The sequence below is a fragment of the Diorhabda sublineata genome, chromosome 8, assembly GCF_026230105.1.
Source record: "Diorhabda sublineata isolate icDioSubl1.1 chromosome 8, icDioSubl1.1, whole genome shotgun sequence".
Taxonomy (NCBI): domain Eukaryota; kingdom Metazoa; phylum Arthropoda; class Insecta; order Coleoptera; family Chrysomelidae; genus Diorhabda; species Diorhabda sublineata.
This window is the reverse complement of record NC_079481.1, coordinates 17,950,517-17,974,233: the sequence shown is the minus strand read 5'-3', so window position 1 is coordinate 17,974,233 and position 23,717 is coordinate 17,950,517. Positions and strand designations below refer to the sequence as shown.

Below are 23,717 nucleotides of genomic sequence, written 5' to 3'. Positions count from 1 at the left end.
AATAATGTACATTGTACACTGACAAGAACAGGAATGCATTCTTAGTACCACACAATCCAAGTTAAATGAGGAAGCGGGCAGCTTATCAGAATGCTGATAACCAAGTACTAACCAAACCCTTGGGAAAAGCCAGTGACTTTCATTCTATGGGCAGGTACTGGCCGAAAAAGTGCGCAAATTATATCCCTGGGCTTGTTTGCTTCTCCAATAAGAAATTGATAATTTGAGCCCTAGGAATTAGATGCAAGGGTACAACGTTTTCTCTTCGCTTTGTGTTTTCAATTGATAGACAATCTTCTTGAGTTTTATTCAATTGCTGGATCCCTGACCCAAGAAATTTTTAATGAGGAAACACATCAAAATAGTACTAATTTGCAATTGTTTAGATAATTATATGTATATTTGCAGCATACTCCTTTTGTTTTTCTGTTTATTTCTATTTTGTAAAATAAATAGAATATTATTCAAGTATTCTTTCCTAATTGTATTCCATCTTTCAGCATATTCATGATGGCCTAACAAACATGCAAGGCTAGTGAAGGAATCATCACTAACTAAGAATCTAAGAGTGACTGCTAACCGGCGGGACTGCTTTCCTCATGTGGGTTTTTTTACCTATTTTTGATCCAATTTTTGACATAATAAATTCGAAATCTTTTTTTTTCCTGATTGTTCTTTTTTCAGATCCTGAGGTATGTTTGAGCAAATGTACATGGCGAATGGAAGGGATATATATCAATTCACCTAGAGAAATCTGCTGTAGGCTTGCCGTGTTTTTCTTTGAACTTGATCTTACCGTTATTTGATTTCTGTGAATATAATCCACCAACCCCTAGCACGTCTCTTTATATTTCAGTAATAATTATTGACTACACGATTATACAATTATAGTCGCCTCAACTACGATTGTCGCATATCCATTTCTCGCTTCTGTTGTTATTGGAAATTTTACTATTGTCAGCAAACGACAACAAAATTCAGAAAAAATCTGGTGAACTATCGAGTTCGTGGAAACTTGACACTAATATCAGCAACTCGCACACACCATATATTTTCACACGCTGTTTGGAGCTCTGCGTTCAGCCTCCGTCTAATATTTAGCCAACATTGAGAGGTAAATGCTGGCGCAAACTTTGAATACATCTTGTAGTTTAAGCATTGCATCCAGCCTTCCATCCATTGTTCAGCCGTACGTTGGAATGCGAATGATGACCTAAGCGTTGGACGTATTGTGTAGTACCGGCTTAATACTATCGTCTTCAAAGACTGAGGGTGAAATAGAACTCATTCGCATTTATATCCATGCTGAGCCATTTTTCTGTTCACCCATATTTTGAATTAGCTAGATGTTCTTCATACCGGACATTAACAGACCTCTTAGTTTGCCCAGCATACTTCTTATATACATAATTTAGTGACGTGGCAATGAAACACCAAAGTAGACTAACTTCAATATATTTTCCGAGCTTTCGAATACTTATATATTAGTTGTCTGGGAAATAATTAATTGAGGTTTGTGGTGGCTTTAAATTCTACTAATTCTTGAAAATCGTGGGATTCAAAATTTAAAATGAGGGGATGTAATTCAATATTCAAGGACGTTAATGTCATTAACATATTTTTTAATGAAAAAGGATTTGAAGGAAAATACAGGGATAACTATGTCTAGCACATCGCCCATGACATAGGATGCCAAAATAGGTGACATCGAGGTACCCCTTGGTGTACCAAAAGTTTGCTTATAAAATTCATTATCAAAAGAATGTGTAATATGTGTTATTAAAAAGAAATGATATTAATTTTAAAAATTAATTCTTATTTATAGTGCAAAAGATACTGATATGTTCCCATTTTTTGTCAATAAATCTTAGGCAAGCTTCTTAATATACGTTAATGTACAGTGAAGCGGCATCTAGCCTAGCCAACAAATGGTTTTCTGGAAGTTTCATGTTATTAAATTGATTAGAAATATCAAACGAATCGTTTACAAAATAATCATTATTTAAATCATATGCTTTAGTTCAAAAATTTGTTACAAATTGTGCAATTTCTTCCGTTGGTGTTCCAATGGAGGCTTCAATCGGTCTCATGGATAAGGTGCGTTTATGGACCTTTGGGAGGGTGTAAAATTTATGTGAATTACCATTAAAGCTTGTAAGTATTTTCTTACTAGACTCATCAATTTGTTTGCTAGTAAATAGTCATTTAATGAATTCGTTGCCTTTTCTTTGGATAGAAGAAGTGGGGTCAGATGTGAGTTCAATATAGGAACTACTGTTTAAAATTATACCTTTAGAGAGAATAAGATAGTGGGATTTTTCTATGACAGTTATGTTACCCTTATTTGATTGTATTAAGATTAGGGTTGTTTTTTAGAAACTTTTGGATTTCATTATTAATGATCGAATGAATTTTTTGATTCTTTTTAATATGTGAAGATAATACATGGAGTTCACAGCGTGCCAAATCTCTTTTACTATTAATTCTCTATGTGCGAAATGCCAAGAAATTTCCTATCAAAAATGAAACTATCAAAAGGCTGCTTTTGTATTATAAATACTAACTATTCATTTGGATTCATCACAATTTTAGATATTGCTCCACAGTAGAAAGAACATATCATTTATAGAATTGATATGGAAGTCAGCAAAAATGAAAAAAGAATTACGTCGAGTATTCAAATATTGATGGGCATGATATAATTAAAAACCGATCAGCAATTTCATTAAAATTGATGATTGTGATGAAATTCAATCCAGAGATTATTGTGTATGGTTGTTCCAACTACAATTACAGGAGATGGGGAATAGCATCAATTACTCAGTGCTTTCATTATTAATTATATATGAATGAGTCAAAAGAAATTTTATCCAGAAAACAGTAAGGTTCATAATTCCTAACATGTATATATCTATTATTGTATAAATAGATAAGAATATTTATCTTCGTGGATTTATAAGAGTACTAAGGAAACATAATGACTATATATATATATATATATATATATATATATATATATATATATATATATATATATATATATATATATATATGTCACCTGCGCCATTGCCCTTAGGTGGACAGTATATTGTGCTGATTAAGAACTTATTTTATTGTAGAATTGCTTAGCTTGTGTTTACTAAAAGATTATTTAATTCACGATTGTAATAAAAAATATCAGTCTTGTAATTGAAGTTGTTGGTAGAATTTATGTTAGAAATAAAGTTAGTTTTTAAAAACACGGTTCCAGTAAATTAAAAGTTAAGTGGCGCAGTCAGTAGGATAGTCAATCGGAAGTTAAAGCATATAACATTCGGTTCGTTTCTACGATTTGTTGACCATAATTATGGATGCGAAGAGAACATATTGCTAGCAGGAAATTCTACATATTGTCAATATACAAAAATTGAAATAATTAAGAATCACATTGAAATTATTCCGGAGATAAATCAATTTTTGGCAATATTTCCCGTAGAAGACAAATTAATCATAAAATGTAAGCAAGAAACTGAAGTGAGAACTCTTAAAGGCATTTATTTAATAGAAAATTCAGCATGTAAAATTATATTTAGGAACCAAGAGTTAATATTTCAACAAAAAACGTTTGGACAACCTTTTGTAATAAATGAATTAAATTTGAAATTAAATCAATTACACGTTTCTCCAATGAGGATTGATTTAAAAAAATTAAAATTAAAGGATATTCCAAATCAACTGGTAACGCCAATATTCACGGATAACACTAATTTTCACATTCCCAGTATTTGGACTATTCTTCTTTATATAGCATTGATATTGGCCTTCTTGTGGATTTTGTATAAGAGGAGACATTCAGGAAGGACAAGTAAGAATCACCCGCAGGCAACAGAAGATGGGATCCAGCTTCCAGGAGAAGCTTCCTTCTAAAGGGGGAGGTGTCACCTACGCCATTGTTCTTAGGTGGACAGTATATTGTGCTGATTAAGAACTTATTTTATTGTAGAATTGCTTAGCTTGTGTTTACTAAAAGATTATTTAATTCACGATTGTAATAAAAAATATCAGTCTTGTAATTGAAGTTGTTGGTAGAATTTATGTTAGAAATAAAGTTAGTTTTTAAAAACACGGTTCCAGTAAATTAAAAGTTAAGTGGCGCAGTCAGTAGGATAGTCAATCGGAAGTTAAAGCATATAACATTCGGTTCGTTTCTACGATTTGTTGACCATTCGAACAAATAAAGTTTAATTATTGGAACTCTTAGTTGGGCGAACTGAGTAACTCAACTAGAAGATCTGTGTTGTGCTAGAAACCGGAAGAATCAAGAGGATATTGGTTGTTCCTGTGCAGTCCGAGCCAATGGAAAGGATCTTCATTCTATTGCTGTAAGTGTTTTTAATGTCATATAGAGGAAATATTAATTATTTACTTGACACATCTGACGATTCTGATTCAATTCTGATTCAAATAACTCAAATTCAGGCTCAAACTCTGTTAATACTAAAATAAAATTTAACTTAGCATCACCAAAACTTTTTTCTACGAATAATTTTAATAAAATGGCTACTCCACAATTACCAATTTTAAAAAAAGAGTATCTTGATATGATACCCGAATTTGATGGAAACAATGCATTACTTCCTAGGTTTATAGAAATTTCAGAGAAATTAGTAAGTAAGTTTTATAATACTGTGGATGTAGGGGATTTTCAAAATGAATATTTGATGTCCAGCATTTTAGCAAAAATATAAGGTGAAGCAGCCATAAACATTTCTTCTTGTACGATAAGAACTTGGGAAAATCTAAAAGATGCACTTCTTAATACTTATGCTGACAAAAGAGATATTTACACTTTAAGTATAGAACTTTCAGAAATGAAACAAGGTAATGAAACGCCTTTCGAATTTTATAATAGAATTCAACATTTATTAAATCTTCAAATTTCTTATCTCACGACACATTCTAATGTTAGTGAACATTTAATTTTGGGTAATTACTTTAAAAATTTGGCCCTCAGAGTATTGCTACGCGGTTTAAAAGAACCTTTAGGCACATTAATGCGTACGAAAAATCCAGAAAATTTGAATATTGCTTTAAATGTTCTTACAAATGATTCAAGTTTATATGACCCAGAATAATCATCCGAAAAATGTTTTTTCACCCTTGAATACGCAAAATAATTCACATAAAAATAAAACCAATTTCCAAAATAATGTGGCATATAGGCAGCCACCTCCTAGGCAAAATTCTATTCCGAATTATCAATATACTAATCGAAATTCCGCATCAAACCCGCAAAATCGTCCTTCAACTTCTTACACTCCTTCTAATAGGAATAATTCAAACTTTTCTAATAATGGTCAAAACGTCTTTAAACCCAATCAGAACCAAAGATTTCCAAATCCAACTCCAATGAGTATGTCTACAAGAAATACATCTAGACCCCCTCAAAATTATCAAAATAGGTTCCAACACAATCCGAATCAACCTAGAAATTTTATCTCGGAAGAACTTCATAATATAGACGATTCTGATTGCACTAATGATGAATCCGATAATTTTTTAGAGACACCAGCCTCGGAACCAAACCAAACATTATCGAATTGTTAAACTTAAATAATTCAGAAAGCGTGTTACCCTATATAATTTTTCCAGAACAAAATCTTAAGGTTTTAATTGATACTGGTAGCACAAGATCCTTTGTGACACCAGCAGTTGTTGAGAAGTATTTCAAAAAATCTTATGTCAAAAAACCTTTCCATGTAAAATCTGCCTTTGGTAGCAGTCAACAAAATTTCTGCACACTCATTCCAATCCCTAAAATGTTTAATTATAGGAAACCGCTCAATTTAGAATATTGCGTTTTCAAATTTCACGATCATTTTGATTGTTTGTTAGGATTGGATAATTTAAAAATACTTAATGCAATTATCGATTTAAATAATAATTTGCTTATGACTCCTTATAGTCAAATTAAATTGAATTACTTTGACATTAAAATTGGATCCACGAATTGTATAGTAGTGCCTCCACGTTGTGAACAAGTAATTAAATTAAATATTGAAAATGTAAAAAATGGTAATGTAATTATACCATATACACGAATTGGGAAATTAGAAATCCCTGAATGTTTAACAAAAGTTGAAAATAATATAGCTTTATGTACAATTTTAAATCCTTCAGAATCCAACTTTCGAGTAGATTTAAGAGCTTCTATTAGTGTTGAGACATTCGATGAATACGAACAAACCCTCAACCCAAATTTTAATGAAATTTATTGTGAAAATGTTAAATTTGATGTTTCGAAAGTTAGAACTGAACACATGAATTCCGAAGAGAAACAATCTGTATTAAAATTAATTCAAGAGTATAGTGATATTTTTCATGTTGAAGGAAATCAGCTCACCTTCACAAGTAAAATAAAACATCACATCAAAACTTCTAATGAAATACCTATTTATTCAAAATCATACAGGTATCCTGAGATTCACCGAACGGAAATTCAAAATCAAATACGAAAAATGTTAAGTAATAATATTATTAGATCATCCAATTCTCCATGGTCTAGCAACATTTGGATAGTCCCAAAGAAGCTAGATGCTTCTCAAAAGCCGAAGTTTCGACTCGTTGTTGACTATCGAAAACTGAATGAGATCACAATTGGAGATCGATATCCATTGCCAGATATTACAACGTTACTAGATAAGCTTGGACGTTGTCAATATTTTACAACATTAGATCTCGCTTCTGGTTTCCATCAGATCGAAATGGCTGAGGAGGATATTCCGAAAACAGCCTTTAATGTAGAAAACGGGCACTATGAATATGTGCGCATGCCTATGGGTCAAAGAAGCTCCTGCAACCTTTCAAAGGGTCATGGACAATATCCTAATGGGTATACAGAACGAAAAATGTTTGGTGTACCTTGATGATATAATTGTGTTCAGTACCAGTTTACAAGAACACATCACAAATTTAAAAGAAGTATTCAATAGATTAAGAGAATCTAATTTTAAATTACAAATTGATAAATGCGAATTCTTGCGAAAAGAAGTAGCATATCTGGGACATATTGTCACGCCAGAAGGTGTAAAACCGAACCCAGATAAAATTTTAGCAATTCAAAAATTTCCAATACCAAAAAATTCAAAACAATTAAAAGGTTTCCTTGGACTCCTAGGATATTACCGAAAATTTATAAAAGATTTTTCAAAATTAACTAAACCATTAACTATTAGACTGAAAAAAGATGCAATTATTAATGTAAACGATTCAGATTACGTCGAATGCTTTGAAATGTGTAAAAATCTGTTGATGAATGAACCAATACTTCAATATCCAGATTTTACAAAACCCTTTAACCTTACCACAGATGCCAGCAATTATGCTTTAGGTGCTGTTCTAAGTCAAGGCAAAATAGGCTCTGATTTACCTGTGGCTTACGCCAGCAGAACCCTAAATGATTCAGAATGCAACTATTCTGTAATCGAGAAAGAACTTCTTGCCATAGTTTGGGCAACCAAATACTTCCGCCCCTATCTTTTTGGCAGAAAATTTACAATAGTTACCGATCATAAACCACTCCAGTGGTTATTCTCACTTAAAGATCCAAGTTCAAAACTTGTTAGATGGCGCTTGAAACTTGAGGAATATGATTATGATATTGTATACAAAAAGGGTGCTTTAAATACCAATAGCGATTGTTTATCCCGAATTCAAATAAATATCAATGAAACTGAATTACAAGAACCTCAATGTTCTAAAAAATTACTAGTTTATATGGACAAATTTAATAAAAAACTCTCATCAACTCCCGACGATAATGTATCGCTAATAGTTGAAACAGATAACGAAAGTAATAATAATGAGAATGACGACGAAGATATAACTGTTCATACAAATGAGGAAAATCCTGTAATTGGTATACCAATTTCAGATTCAGCGATAAATGTTGGTAAAAATCAATTAATATTTTCGGAAGTAAATTTCGAACCAGCCGTACCTACTATTATGAAACTATATGAAAATAAACAAAGAATTGTTGTTCAATTATCTAAAAACAATTTTGAGCAAGATGTCATTAATTTCGTTAAAGAATACATAGTACCAAAAACTAAATATTTTATTTATTTCGAAGACCCAATTTATGAAAAATTCAGTGTCGTTCTACAAAATCACTTTCAAGATTCTCAAATTGACTTTGTTAAATGTAATAAAAAATTAATAGATGTTCCCTTAAATGAAATTAAAGAAGTGATTCAAAATTACCACGAAGGTAAGACTAATCATAGAGGACTAGATGAAACTGAAAATCAATTAAAAACCTTGTATTACTGGCCAAATCAAAGAGCATCTATACAAACTTATATAAACAAATGTGAAGTTTGCCAGTTAAGTAAATATAATAGAGTACACTAGGAATAGTATAGAAGAAAAATTTGATAACATTAATATTCATTCTACCTTAGATAGACCAAAGAGAGGGTTAATTAACGGTCTTGGATCAATAGTAAAAACAATAACAGGAAACTTGGACTCTGAAGATGGAGAAAGAATTAATTCAATTATGGAACATTTAAAACAAAACCAAGAAAACTTGCAAAATCAAATAAGAATGCAATATTCTGTTAGTCGCCAAATAACTGATAATTTTAATAAGACAATTCAGGACATTCAGTATAATGAAAAATTATTAAAAACGAAAATATTTGAGATAAGAGATATTCTAGATTTTCAAGCAAATGCGGAAAATATTAAATATTTAAAAGAGTTATTCAACGAACTTCTTATCACATTCAATGTAATACAAGACATTTTAGAAACGGTTGAAAATTCCTTGACCTTCTGTAAACTTAGAACATTACATCCAAGTATTATAAAATCTCACGATTTATTTGTAGAGTTGCAAAAAGTGCATTATTACTACCAAGCGGAATTACCCTTTGAATTAAAACATAAAAATATTTTAGAATTTGAAGCCGTCATAGACGTAGTTTGTAAAGTAGAAAATAATCAAATTCAATATTTTTTATCGATACCCATTAACTATAATATTTTATTTAATCTTTTTTATATGTTACCTATACCTACAGAATTTGAATCAGAATACGTAACATTAATACCTAATTCAAAATTTTTACTTAAATCAAATAATGTCATTAAACCTCTAAATGACATTTGTACTCGCGGCAATATATTTCAATGTCCTAACCATTTGCAAGACAATAATAATTATGGATGCGAAGAGAACATATTGCTAGCAGGAAATTCTACATATTGTCAATATACAAAAATTGAAATAATTAAGAATCACATTGAAATTATTCCGGAGATAAATCAATTTTTGGCAATATTTCCCGTAGAAGACAAATTAATCATAAAATGTAAGCAAGAAACTGAAGTGAGAACTCTTAAAGGCATTTATTTAATAGAAAATTCAGCATGTAAAATTATATTTAGGAACCAAGAGTTAATATTTCAACAAAAAACGTTTGGACAACCTTTTGTAATAAATGAATTAAATTTGAAATTAAATCAATTACACGTTTCTCCAATGAGGATTGATTTAAAAAAATTAAAATTAAAGGATATTCCAAATCAACTGGTAACGCCAATATTCACGGATAACACTAATTTTCACATTCCCAGTATTTGGACTATTCTTCTTTATATAGCATTGATATTGGCCTTCTTGTGGATTTTGTATAAGAGGAGACATTCAGGAAGGACAAGTAAGAATCACCCGCAGGCAACAGAAGATGGGATCCAGCTTCCAGGAGAAGCTTCCTTCTAAAGGGGGAGGTGTCACCTACGCCATTGTTCTTAGGTGGACAGTATATTGTGCTGATTAAGAACTTATTTTATTGTAGAATTGCTTAGCTTGTGTTTACTAAAAGATTATTTAATTCACGATTGTAATAAAAAATATCAGTCTTGTAATTGAAGTTGTTGGTAGAATTTATGTTAGAAATAAAGTTAGTTTTTAAAAACACGGTTCCAGTAAATTAAAAGTTAAGTTATATATATATATATATATATATATATATATATATATATATATATATATATATATATATATATATATACATACATAGATTTATATACATATATAGATTTACATTCTGTCATTCTGACTTCCTTCTTATATACTGGGTAAATGATCACCTCCTTCCAGTGTTCACCACCATACTTTATAACCTCTATTGGAATCTCATTCCTACTGGCTCTTTTGCCATTCTTCATATTATTAATTACTGCTACTTCTGCTTTCGATGGTGTTTCCTCTACCAAGTCTAGTTCATTCACTGTCTCCTTTTTTTCAAACCCGTCTTTTCATTCCCTCCTGTTTCATGGTTCAGCAGTTCATTGAAATATTTCCTTCGCCTGCCTAGTTTCCCCTTTTCTGCCTCTATGTTGGAAAATCATCTAGATTTTAGGTCTCTATCAATTAAAATTTCGTTTAAAAGCATATAATATTGACGTTTCGAGTACTTCCATTCGTAATTAGTAATGGATGATCTTGAGGAAATTGTCTTAAGCAAACTTAATATTGATATCCCATTCTTTTTCCGTTGTGTAGACGATTGCATTACTGCTGCACCAGAAAATGAAATTGGGAATATAAATCAAAAATGCAACTCTTATCATCAAACACTTCAATTCACAATCTAAATCGAAAAAAACAATAAATTTAACTCTCTTGATGTCACTTCATATAACATTTACAATAACATAAGAACAGTATACAAAACTTTTCGTTAAGATATGTGAACTTCAATTAACGTCATCTTATGTCACTAAAAAGATAAAAGATAAGTTTGGCTGATCGATCTATCCAACTATCAGATCCTGAATTAAGATGCTACAAGCTATTCAAAAATCAAAAACTGTATTAAAAAAAATAATCATCTGGTAAAAATTCAAGAATAGAATAAACAGATACTGGAATCAATCAAGAAAAAAAAAACAGAGAATAAACATCAAAATATAAAACATTTTTCCTCGCCATATGTACAAGAAGTTTCACAACAACTATTGAATTCTTTCGTTAGATATGATATGAGTATAGTCATAGAAAACATAATAAATTATCAAAATATTTCACCAAAATAAAAGCTTAAACACCTAAAAACAAAAGAAATAATATCATATATCAAATACTTTGTAATGATTGTGACGCTGTCTACATAGGACAGACATCTCAATATTTAGACAATAGAATAAAAGCTCATCATTACGAGAAAAAGATGAAACTTAAAGAACGATGAAATATCAATAAAACACAAATTCAATTATAAAGATATAAAAATTCTTGTAAAGGAATCGAAGATACGAATAAGAAAATTTTTAGAAACTATAACTATAATTTGATAAAGACTAACATTAGTCAAATCGTCAATATTATGTGCTTTTTAACGAAATGTTTAATGATAGAGACTTTAAATGAAGATAATCTATGTCACAAAAAAGATCAGTGATAATAATTTTGGCTGATAGATCTATCCAACTATCAGATTCTGAATTTAGATGCTTAGCTATTCATAAAGCAAAAACTGCATTGAAAAAAAATAATTATTCGGAAAAAATAATAAATAACATATTCAAGAAAAGGATAAACAAATACTACAATAAATTAAAAACGAAAACATCAAGACATAAAACATTTTTCCTTACCATATGTACAAGGACTTCCAACTATTATCAAATTATTTTAATAAATATGATATTAGTATAAGTTATTAAGGACATATTACGTTATCCAAATATTTCACTAAATTAAAATCTAAAACAGAATAAAAGGTCATCATCACGATAATAAAAATAAAACTGCATTAACAAAACATGAAATATCAAAAAAACATAAATTCAATTATAAAGATTCAAAAATTCTAATACACGAAAAAGAGAATTTTTAGAAATGGTTCACATTCGTAAGAACGAAAAAGCAATAAATGGTAAAAAAGACCTAAAAATTTAAGTGAAATTTATAGCTCTATTGTGTAAATTCTAATAAAACTACAAATAATTTGATTGATTAAGTACTGCTACAATTTGAGATGTAAAGACTAAGGAAAAATTGATTTTTCTTATTAGAGCAAATTTCTATTTTGATTTTATCTTATTTTGATGTTCATGATGTAGATGATCTATTGATTAATATAAATACGCGATTTGTCAGTTTCAATATATTTTGATGAAGTACTGAAATTAAGTCAAAACGCCAATTTTTCATCAATCTTTAAAAAATTATTAACAAAAATTAACAATGAAAAACAATTAATGGTGAGCAAGACATAAAATACTTGAGAAAAATTTATTATAATTTAATCAATTCAATTTTCACTTATATATTATTAAGAATCTAGGACAGGTAAACTGATATCTAATATTCACTCTTCTCTGTCACATTATGACATTTTATTTCATATTTTATCGAATTTATATCATATTTTCTATTTATTTTTATTCATTTTTATTATTTAAGTCTTTTGATAATACTTCCAGTCAGAAGAGAAACGTCAAGATAAGATAACATTCTAATAAAAATATAATAATTTTCACTTACAAAACAATATGCAGTATAAAAATTTTGTATTATTCACACAATTCATCAATAATGTTAGTAACAATAGACTTTTCAAACTTCTTTTATTCCAAACAAAAAAATAAATTATATGCAAGCTTTCTGCAAAATGCGATTCAGTTTTTGCTGATTAATTATGTCAAATATTCACGTCAAATATACTATATTATTAATGAACTGATCACACACAGTGTAATTATCATAGTAATTTACCTTAGATAATCATGATGTGAGTTGAGAGATTCCCAAGACATTTTTAAAATTATATTTCAGCAACAAGTCCTTAAAAAATGTTTAGTTGAAAAAATTAATCGAGTTATGGAGAGATTCATTGCAATATTTTATTTTTTCCACCTAACAGTCGTTATGAGTTCACACATTAATTAAAATTATTGAATCATCGCACGAGTCAAATTTGTCCAAAACCGTTGTTTTTCTTTAAAATTATTTAATACAACAACATGAAACACACCCCTTTCTCGCGTTACCAGCCTCCCCTAGTTTAGAATCTGGACCAAATTGGAAGCAAAATTCCGCAGAGGGTCGGAAACTTTCGTGCAGGTTCGAGTTATATACGATAGGATGTCTAGGGCCGGCTTAAGAAATGAAATTGCTTAGACAGGTACTTACAAAAGGCCAAATGAAATTCCAATTTCATCCTTTGAAGGGTTTTCATCCGAGAAATTTGTCGTATTGATTTAGTGTCAATTATTTTGTGTATTATCTAAAAATACTAGTTATTAGTGATGATGTGATAATGTTTCATACCAAATTCCAGAAATATGGCGTGACGTTATGTTTCTTTGAAAACCAATAAAATTATAGTTTATTTAAAAATACATGCAATGGCAGGACAACGAAGCAGAAAGTTGTGAATACCTTCTTAAAAAAAGTTCAGTAGAATTTAGCATGACCGCACCGAAAAACCTCATTAATTGAGCAGACTTTAAGAAAGAAGCAATAATTCTATACTCAAGTGGCGGAGAATACGAAATTAGTTCAATATAAAAAATAGTAAATTGTAACTTTTAATGCCCAATTTTTATTTTTATAAAAATAGAAATCTTTGTTCTTATTACGGTAACAAGCTTCATTGGAATTTATATATTTGTATAAACTAGATCAGTACACTTTGTTTGTGTTTAATTTTGCCACAATCCCACTACGAAGACGATCATAAGCTAGCTGCCATATATTATAACATAATATATTGTAATACCATATAATATAATAAAAGCAAAATTATATATTATATATCAAGTGCCTTGTACTAATTTTGATGCTGTCTAAATTTGATTAATTAAGTACTGCTCCTCTTAATATTTAGAAAATAGACTAAAAGGTTATTGATACGATAAAAAAGTAAAATTGCGTTAGCAAACCATGAAATATCAAAAAAACATAAATTCAATCTAATACATGAAAAAAAGATTTTTTAGAAATGGTTATAGCTCAATTTTGTGAATTCTAATACAACAACAAATAATTTGATTAATTAAGTACTGCTACATATTTTCTTATTAGAGCAAATTTCTAGTTTTATTTTATTCTTATTTTGATATTCATGATGTAGGTGATCTATTGATTAATATAAATACGCAAATTGTCAGTGTCCATATCAAATTTAAAAAAAAATTGAAACGTTATCTTTCTTCCAAAAATTATTTTAAAATAGTACTTATTTATTATAATTTATAGTACTTGACCGTCACAGACATGAATATAAATATTCGAAAGCTCGGAAATATATTAGAGTCAATACACATTGGTTTTCAAATATACATATTACAAACAAGTTTTCTCGCGATAAAGAGTAATCATTAACTAATTAAAATTGGTTCTATTGCTCTATCTATTGACATATCCAGGTCACAAAATATCATTTCTTATAGCGTTTTGACAATTGTCTGTTCAAATTTTTGCCATTCTATATACACCCTATTTTCGAGTAATACTTTTTTGTCACTATTTCTTCTTCTATTAGCTAATCGTAGAGCTTTAGCTTTTTCTTTTTAGTGTTAGGTAACAGTTCCTCTGACCTTAAATGGTAACTAGTATTGTTCATAAATATTCATAACAAATTTGTCATTTGTAATTTTTTTATTTAATTTGAACGAACTTAAAATTATATTACTAAATTGATACACCACAATTCTCAGATAATTAGTTCCCGAATGATAATTACCGAAGTTACTTAAAAGCTCGGAATGAGTATAGAAAAGAGTTTAATTTGATATTTATTGCTACAATCCTTATCTTTTGATTGAAAATTGTAAAAACACGTGAAAAAATTCACGTTTCTACTAAAAATATAATATAAAATAAGTAAGAGGGGAATAACAACAAGAAAATAGTATAAAGAAAAAATAACTATGAAAATAGGATAGACTAATATGAAAATGGAAAAAGTAATTGAGACTTATACAAGAAAAGTCCAGCAAAACAATAGAAGAGAGTAACGAAACAGTTAACAAGAAGAAAGGTGAGTTACTGAAAGTTAATAGCATATATTGAAAAAGAAAAAGGATATAGAATACTATTACGTTAAAATTAATAATGACAGGAATCACATACCAAAAATTATAGAGAAAGATATGGAATAAAATGAATTGGATAAAATATAATATTATTGAAATAATTGAAAATTATGAAGAAGATACAGAGAACAATCAACAAAAGATGAGATATCGTTCATAGTTCAAAGTTGTGGGTGGCCAAGGAGCCGTTGAGCACATAGGTTTTCAAGTAGGCCTGTCACGCCCCACTTGACGTTAACAGAGGCCAATGTCCTTTGAGAAGTCAATCAGGTACTTCGACTTGAACCCTTTTATGTCATCAGGCAAGTTGTGAGGCTTGCCCATGTGTTTAAACCGCGCTCGAGTGGTCTGCCATTTTGTCCTTCTCCATCCACCAACGGCTATCCGGATCGTCCGTGAGGCCCATGGTGAGGAGATGGTGTCTTAGATGGAAGTGTCCGGTTAGAAGTTGGGTCACTAGTCGGATTTCGTGCCTGTTTAATTGGAGTAGTTTGGTGTAAGACGCACGGGTTCCATCTATATGGGCCTTCGCTTGTCTCTGCCGAGTCCGCCCTGCGAATAGACCGTTCAGAGACGAGATGGCAATGCTTTTGGCTACACCAAGGATGGGTTCTGGACCGATCGGTGTGATCGCCGATCCCATTCTGGCGAGTGAGCCCGCTTCGTCGTTGCCTTTGTTTCCCGAGTCACCGGAAGATTAGGTATGCAAAGGGAAAAATGAGTGACGATATGTAAAAAAAACTAGAGGTGAAATTAAAATTTACAGAAATTGAAGAAGAGTTGAAAAATGTGGGAGAATCCAAATAGATGAATCATTGAAGGTAATAAATGAAAATAAAACAATGCAAAAGAATGATAGGTACAACCAATACAATAAAGTTTTATAAAAATATGAAGAAAATTAATTCGTAAGTATTGAAAAAATGGTGAAGTAGGACAAGAATAAATAAATCATACAGTTAGAGAAGAATAAAACTAGATTACTTCAATATAAAATATTTCTTATCGGGATTTACATAGTGCCTTAAAGTATATATACCCAAATATAACATCTTTTTACCTTTTACCTAGAATAAACGAGTAAGCAATCACCGTAACGTATTTCCAATTAATCTGGTTTGGGTTCTGAAAAACTATTTGTTCATACAATATCAATGGCTCTTACTATACAGTAAATTATTTCACATATTATTCAATACCTATGATTACAAGTTAATGATTCAATTTACAGAACTAACATTGATTAATTTGTTTCTTGAATTACCTAAAAGCACTCGCTACATTCTTTCACAGTGTATGTGAACTACAGGTTTCATACTTTGCAGTTCATTCAGTTTAGACGGGCCCAAAAGAGCAAAAAACACTTTTCTCATTTCTCTTTATTTCGGGTTTGTGTGACAACCGATACTAATATTACTCATAAGTGAAATTCGAGAACATGTAATCTAGAAAAAAAATTTAAACAATCATCAAACTTATTTCTATACACTGGGAGCTTATACAATGAATAACATAAATGCGAAGCAGGTCCTGTGTAGGAGAGCATTTAGGACGTAAAGCCAAATCGAATTCCTTGTTCTAGCATTGCGGTAAAAACACGTGTTTTTAGTAGAGTATTTTTAAAAAATAAACCTTTTAAAATGTGGGATATGGTGCCAATATACAAAAAAAGGAATTACGAATTACTGCTCGTTTGGACGTATTATAGAAAATATTGGTAAAATATCTAGATCGGAAAATAGAAGAATATGGAGAAATCCTTCTAGGAGAATACCAATACGGATTTCGAACTGAAAGATCACTCGAAAATACCCTAAAAAATTAAAAATTCAACAGAAAACATCACAACTTTATCTATATCCCTTTTGGTAATTTCGCAGCCTGATAAGGAATAGGTCAGAATAAGTTGATAAAGACCTTGATGAGGATGTAACGCATATGGCCACTGAGATCCTGATCAGGTTCACCTTATATGGTCCTCATCAGGAGGAATGTAATCCTGATTAGAATTTCCCTATATGGTCCTGATGAGAATCTCCTCATAAAATCCTGATCAGAATTACCTTTTAGGGTTCTGTTCAGGATTACTTCACATGGTCCTGGCCAGGATTACCTTATAGTGCTCTGATCGGATGAACCTCATATGGTTCTGATCACGAACTACTTTACTTGGTCCTTATTAGGATTATCTCATAAGGTCCTTATCATTATATGGTCCTGATCATGATTACCTAATATGGATCTGATCAGGATCACTTTACATGGTCCTGGTCGGGATTGCCTTATATATTCCTCATCAGGTTTCCTTGAATAGTTTCTGTCAAGGATTGCCTAACATATACTTCTGCCGACCATTTGTTACCAGGTCTTACATCTTACTTTTCCTTATTAGGTTAGGATTGCTGTACGCAGTATTATAGATATAATCCCTATCTGGTTTGTATGAGTAAGGTTTAAATAAGCAAACATTACTCACAAGAATATTGTCATAATCATAGAATTTTATATTAACCATAAATTTCATCATATAAAAACATATTTAAAAAAGGTAAAAAACAACAACATTAATAGTTATTTATGCAACGAGTTGCATACAATATTTTTTCTACGTTCATGAAAAAATGTTTCATTTAGGTGTCGGACTATTACGTTGTTCAAAATAATACTGAAATGGATGGAAGAAGCGAAATAAACACCACGGGAGCACTAAAAACAAAAACAACACAGTTGCTAGCCTATACAGATGATTAATCTTAATCAATACATAAAAAGAATTAGAAAAAACGTGCAGGAATTTCATGGAAATGGCAGAAAAACAACTACGAATAAACCAAAATTCGCATCCCAAAACGCATGAACCGGAGAGAAATCAACGAGAAAACAACAACGCCGATGGCGATAAATCGAGGAAGAAAATAGACAGGCTATTAATCTCCACAAATATATTCCAAAAAACAAAGCTATATCTATACCATACAATCATCAGATCAACTGTACTTTATGTAAGAGAAACGTGGATATTGAAAAAAATGAGGAAAATAAGTGAGATATAAGAAAAAGAAAATTACATAGGAGGATATTAAGAGAGAAAAAGGAGAGAGAAGTATGGATAAGAAGAGAAAACCAGGAAGTAGAGAACCCATATAATCAACAAAAAATTAGCAAAACTTGAAGATCTGGAAGACTAGGATGGCTGGGACACTAAGAAAGAATGCCAGAATCAAGAACGGTAAAGAAAAGGACGGATATGAATATGGCGGGAACAAGAAGAAAGAAAGACTCAAAAGGAGATGGTATGCGGAGAAGATCTAATCGAACGAACTTGTTGAACTTTTAAGAATAATCATGTTTTTGACAGATCCCACTAACGTGGATTTCATCTTTTTTTATTTCTACACAACTTGATTTCTGTTCATTACTATTGCTTTTTGCGTTTGGTCCCAGAAAACATCATTATATCATGTTTCCCTTCGGAAACTTGAGTTAGATACCCTCTTTTAATAAGATCTATCTTGCTTCTCTTAATCCCTTTCAACAGCCATGATGAATTCATTTGTGAATAGCTATTTAACAATTGCTGAAAAAACGATACTGTGACCTCCATCCAAATTGAAACGATCTATGCCGTTTTGCTAGTTTCTTCTGTTTCCATTCCCTTATTGTATTGTAACAAGACGGATCTATATTCTACGCTCCCCACTATTTATATATCTAATATTATCGATTTCGAGCGAATAATCTGGTCATCATCATTATTAAAAAAGATGGCAACTATTATTTGGAAAGGTTGAGAAGATTACAGCATCGATGGATGTATAAACTTGAAGGGAGACTATGTTGATAAATAGAAATGATTAGGGAAAAAAGTATCTTGTATCTTGTTAGGTTGGAAATTTCTCAGACAACCCTTGTAAATACTTGATTGAAAAAATATTGGCATGATTATTTCAAGATTCTGATACCTCAAAAGTATATCATTATAATATACAAGGTGAATTTTATGTATGGAACGGCTCAATTATCTCGGAAACGGCTTGTACGATTTTTATAAACTTTTGTGTACAAAACTATTGTGATACGGCCAGTATTATTGTGGTATCTAATTTGTTATTGGATCTTTTTTTTCGGAAAAAATAATGAACTTTGTTATTTTTTTGTAATTTTGCTTTTAATGTTCCATATACCAAAATGCCATAATTTCGTTAGTTATATATAGTTATATACATTTAGGTTGCTATAACTGCTACAATAACAATTTTGACGTCTCAATAAATAATTATTGTTGACGTTTATTTGAAAAAGAACGAATTTTAATTTTTGATCATCCAACCGAAATCCAATAACAAGATCTACTGTCAGTAAATTAGTGAAGAAGTTTAACGAAACTGGTTTAGTGAAAGATTTATCCAAATGCCAACACAGAAAAACTGCATCAACTGAAGACAAAACTAAGATGCTTGTGTCTTGTTAGAAGACGATGCATACTTAAGTAGTAGACAAATAACCAGGAAACTGGCATCAAAGGTTGCATATCGACGATATCTGCCCAAGTTAGAAGCCAACTAACTCAAATATATGAGAATTGATAAGATTCGACTTCAAATTAGGAAGATAGAATTTGAAAATTTTCAATCAACACAAAGTGACAATCGACCTCAATGGGCTTCAATGGATGTAATAAACGATGTCTGACCAAGTTAGATGCAAACGCACTCAAATATATGAAAATTGATGAGATTCGACTTCTAATTAAGAAGATAGACTTTGAAAATTTTCAATCAACACAAAGTGACAATCGACCTCAATGGGCTTCAATAGATGTAATAAACGATGTCTGACCAAGTTAGATGCAAACGCACTCAAATATATGAGAATTGATGAGATTCGACTTCTAATTAGGAAGATAGACTTTAAAAATTTTCAATCAACACAAAGTGACAATCGACCTCAATGGGCTTCAATGGAAGTAAATCGACGATTGCTGACCAAATTAGTTCCAAAATCACTTAAATATATGAGAATTGATGAGATTCGACTACAAATTAGGAAGATAGACTTTGAAAATTTTCAATCAACACAAAGTGACAATCGACCTCAGTCGGCTTCAATGGAAGTAAATCGACGATATCTGACAAAGTTAGTTGCGAACTAACTCAAATATATGAGAACTGATGAGATTCGACTTCAAATTAGGAAGATAGAATTTGAAAATTTTCAATCAACACAAAGTGACAATCGACCTAAACTGGCATCAATGGTTGTAAATCGACGATATTTGACCAAGTTGGATGCGAACTCACTCAAATATATAAGAAGTGATGAGATTCGACTTCAAACTAGGAAGATAAACTTTAAAAATTTTCAATCAACACAAATTGACAATCGACCTCAATCGGCTTCAATGGAAGTGAATCGACGATTGCTTACCAAGTTAGTTGCAAACTCACTCACATATAACAGAATTCATGAGATTCGACTACAAATTAGGAAGATAGACTTTGATAATTTTCAATCAACAAAAAGTGACAATCGACCTAAACTGGCATCAATGGTTGCAAATCGACGATATCTGACCAAGTTAGATGCAAACCCAATCAAATAGATAAGAATTGATGAGATTCGAATTCAAATTAGGAAGATAGACATTGAATATTATCAATCAACACAAAGTGACAATCGACCTTAATTGTCTTCAATGGAAGTAAATCGACGATTGCTGACCAAATTAGTTCCAAACTCACTCAAATATATAAGAATTGATGAGATTCGACTACAAATTAGGAAGATAGATTTTGAGAATTTTCAATTAACACAAAGTGACAATCGACCTCAGTCGGCTTCAATGGAAGTAAATCGACGATATATGACAAAGTTAGTTACAACCTCACTCAAAAATATGAGAATAGATGAAATTCGACTTCAAATTAGGAAGATAGACTTTGAAAATTTTCAATCAACACAGAGTGACAATCGACCTCAATGGGCATCAATGGAAGTAGATCGGAGATATCTGACCAAGTTAGATGCAAACTCACTCAAATATAAAAGAAGTGATGATATTCAACTTCAAATTAGGAAGATAGACTTTGAATATTATCAATCAACGCAAAGTGACAATCGACCTAAACTGGCATCAATGGTTGCGAATCGACGGTATCTGTCCAAGTTAGATACAAACTTAGTTATATATTTGAGAATTGATGATATTCGAATTCAAATTAGGAAGATAGACTTTGAAAATTTTCAACAACACAAAGTGACAATCGACCTAAACTGGCATCAATGGTTGTAAATCGACGATATTTGACCAAGTTGGATGCGAACTCACTCAAATATATAAGAAGTGATGAGATTCGACTTCAAACTAAGAAAATAAACTTTAAAAATTTTCAATCAACACAAATGGACAATCGACCCCAATCGGCTTCAATGGAAGTGAATCGACGATTGCTTACCAAGTTAGTTGCAAACTCACTCAAATATATAAGAATTCATGAGATTCGACTACAAATTAGGAAGATAGACTTTGATAATTTTCAATCAACAAAAAGTGACAATCGACCTCATTAGGCTTCAATAGATGTAATCGACGATATCTGACCAAGTTAGATGCAAACCCAATCAAATAGATAAGAATTAATGAGATTCGAATTCAAATTAGGAAGATAGACTTTGGAAATTTTCAATCAACGCAAAGTGACAATCGACCTCAATCGGCTTCAATGGATGTAAATCGACGATTGCTGATCAAGTTAGTCGCTAACTCACTCAAATATGTAAGAATTGATGATATTCGACTTCAAATTAGGAAGATAGACTTTGAATATTATCAATCAACACAAAGTGACAATCGACATTAATTGTCTTCAATGGAAGTAAATCGACGATTGCTGGCCAAATTAGTTCCAAACTCACTCAAATATATAAGAATTGATGAGATTCGACTACAAATTAGGAAGATAGATTTTGAGAATTTTCAATTAACACAAAGTGACAATCGACCTCAGTCGGCTTCAATGGAAGTAAATCGACGATATATGACAAAGTTAGTTACAACCTCACTCAAAAATATGAGAATAGATGAAATTCGACTTCAAATTAGGAAGATAGACTTTGAAAATTTTCAATCAACACAAAATGACAATCGACCTTAAAGGTCCTCAATGGAAGTAAATCGACTATTGCTGACCAAGTTAGTTGCAACCTCACTCTAATATATGAGAATAGATGAAATTCGACTCCAAGATAGGAAGATAGACATTGAAAATTTTCACTCAACACAAAGTGACAATCGACCTTAATGGTCTTCAATGGGAGTAAATCGACGATTGCTGACCAAATTAATTCCAAACTCACTCAAATATATGAGAATTGATGATATTCGACTCCAATTTAGGAAGATAGACTTTGAAAATTTTCAATCAACACACAGTGACAATCGACCTTAATGGTCTTCAATGGAAGTAAATCGACGATTGCTGACCAAATTAGTTCCAAACTCACTCAAATATATAAGAAGTGATGAGATTCGACTTCAATTTAATAACATAGACTCTGAAAATTTTCAAACAACACAAAGTGACAATCGACCTCAATAGTCTTCAATGGATGTAATAAACGATGTCTGACCAAGTTAGATGCAAACGCACTCAAATATATGAGTATTGATGAGATTCGAATTCAAATTGGGAGAATAGACTTTAGAAACTGTCAATCAACACAAAATGACAATCGACCTTAATGGTCCTCAATGGAAGTAAATCGACTATTTCTGACCAACTTAGTTGCAAACTCACTCAAATATATGAGGATTGATGATTTTCGACTCCAAATTAGGAAGATAGACTTTGAAAATTATCAATCAATACACAGTGACAATCGACCTTAATGGTCTTCAATGGAAGTAAATCGACGACTGCTGACCAAATTAGTTCCACTCACTCAAATATATGAGAATTGATGAGATTCGAATACAAATTAGGAAGATAGAACTCAATTGGCTTCAATTGATATAAATCGACGATATCAGATAAAGTTATTTGCAGACTCACTCAAATATATGAGAATCGATCAGATTCCATTACAAATTAGGAAGATAGACTTCGAGAATTTTCAATCGACACAAAGTGACAATCGACCTCAATGGGCATCAATGGAAGTAAATCGGAGATATCTGAACAAGTTAGATGCAAACCCCATCAAATATATAAGAATTGATGAGATTCGAATTCAAATTAGGAAGATAGACTTTGGAAATTTTCAATAAACACAAAATGACAATCGACTTTAAAGGTCCTCAATGGAAGTAAATCGACTATTGCTGACCAAGTTAGTTGCAACCTCACTCAAATATATGAGAATCTATGGAATTCGACTTCAAATTAGGAAGATAGACATTGAAAATTTTCACTCAACACAAAGTGACAATCGACCTCAATGGGCATCAATGGATGTAAATCGGAGATATCTGACCAGGTTAGATGCAAACTCACTCAAATATATGAGAACTGATGAGATTCGACCTCAAATTAGGAAGATAGAATTTGAAAATTTTCAATCAACACAAAGTGACAATCGACCTAAACTGGCATCAATGGAAGTAAATCGACTATTTCTGACCA

At 31.1% G+C, this 23,717-nt stretch overlaps 1 protein-coding gene across 2 annotated transcripts in view; it reads right to left on the bottom strand.

Annotated features, from left to right (window-relative positions):
* Positions 1 to 13,063, bottom strand: part of LOC130447831 (43 kDa receptor-associated protein of the synapse homolog) — an 82,436-nt gene extending 69,373 nt beyond the window's left edge. The window contains exon 1 of one of the 2 annotated variants that reach the window (XM_056784865.1): positions 12,773 to 13,063. In XM_056784865.1, coding sequence (XP_056640843.1) covers positions 12,773 to 12,813 — 41 coding nt within the window. In that variant the 5' untranslated portion in view covers positions 12,814 to 13,063. The remainder of the gene's footprint in view (positions 1 to 12,772) is intronic. The other variant, XM_056784864.1, reaches the window with a different exon arrangement.
* Positions 13,064 to 23,717: the final 10,654 nt, after the last annotated feature.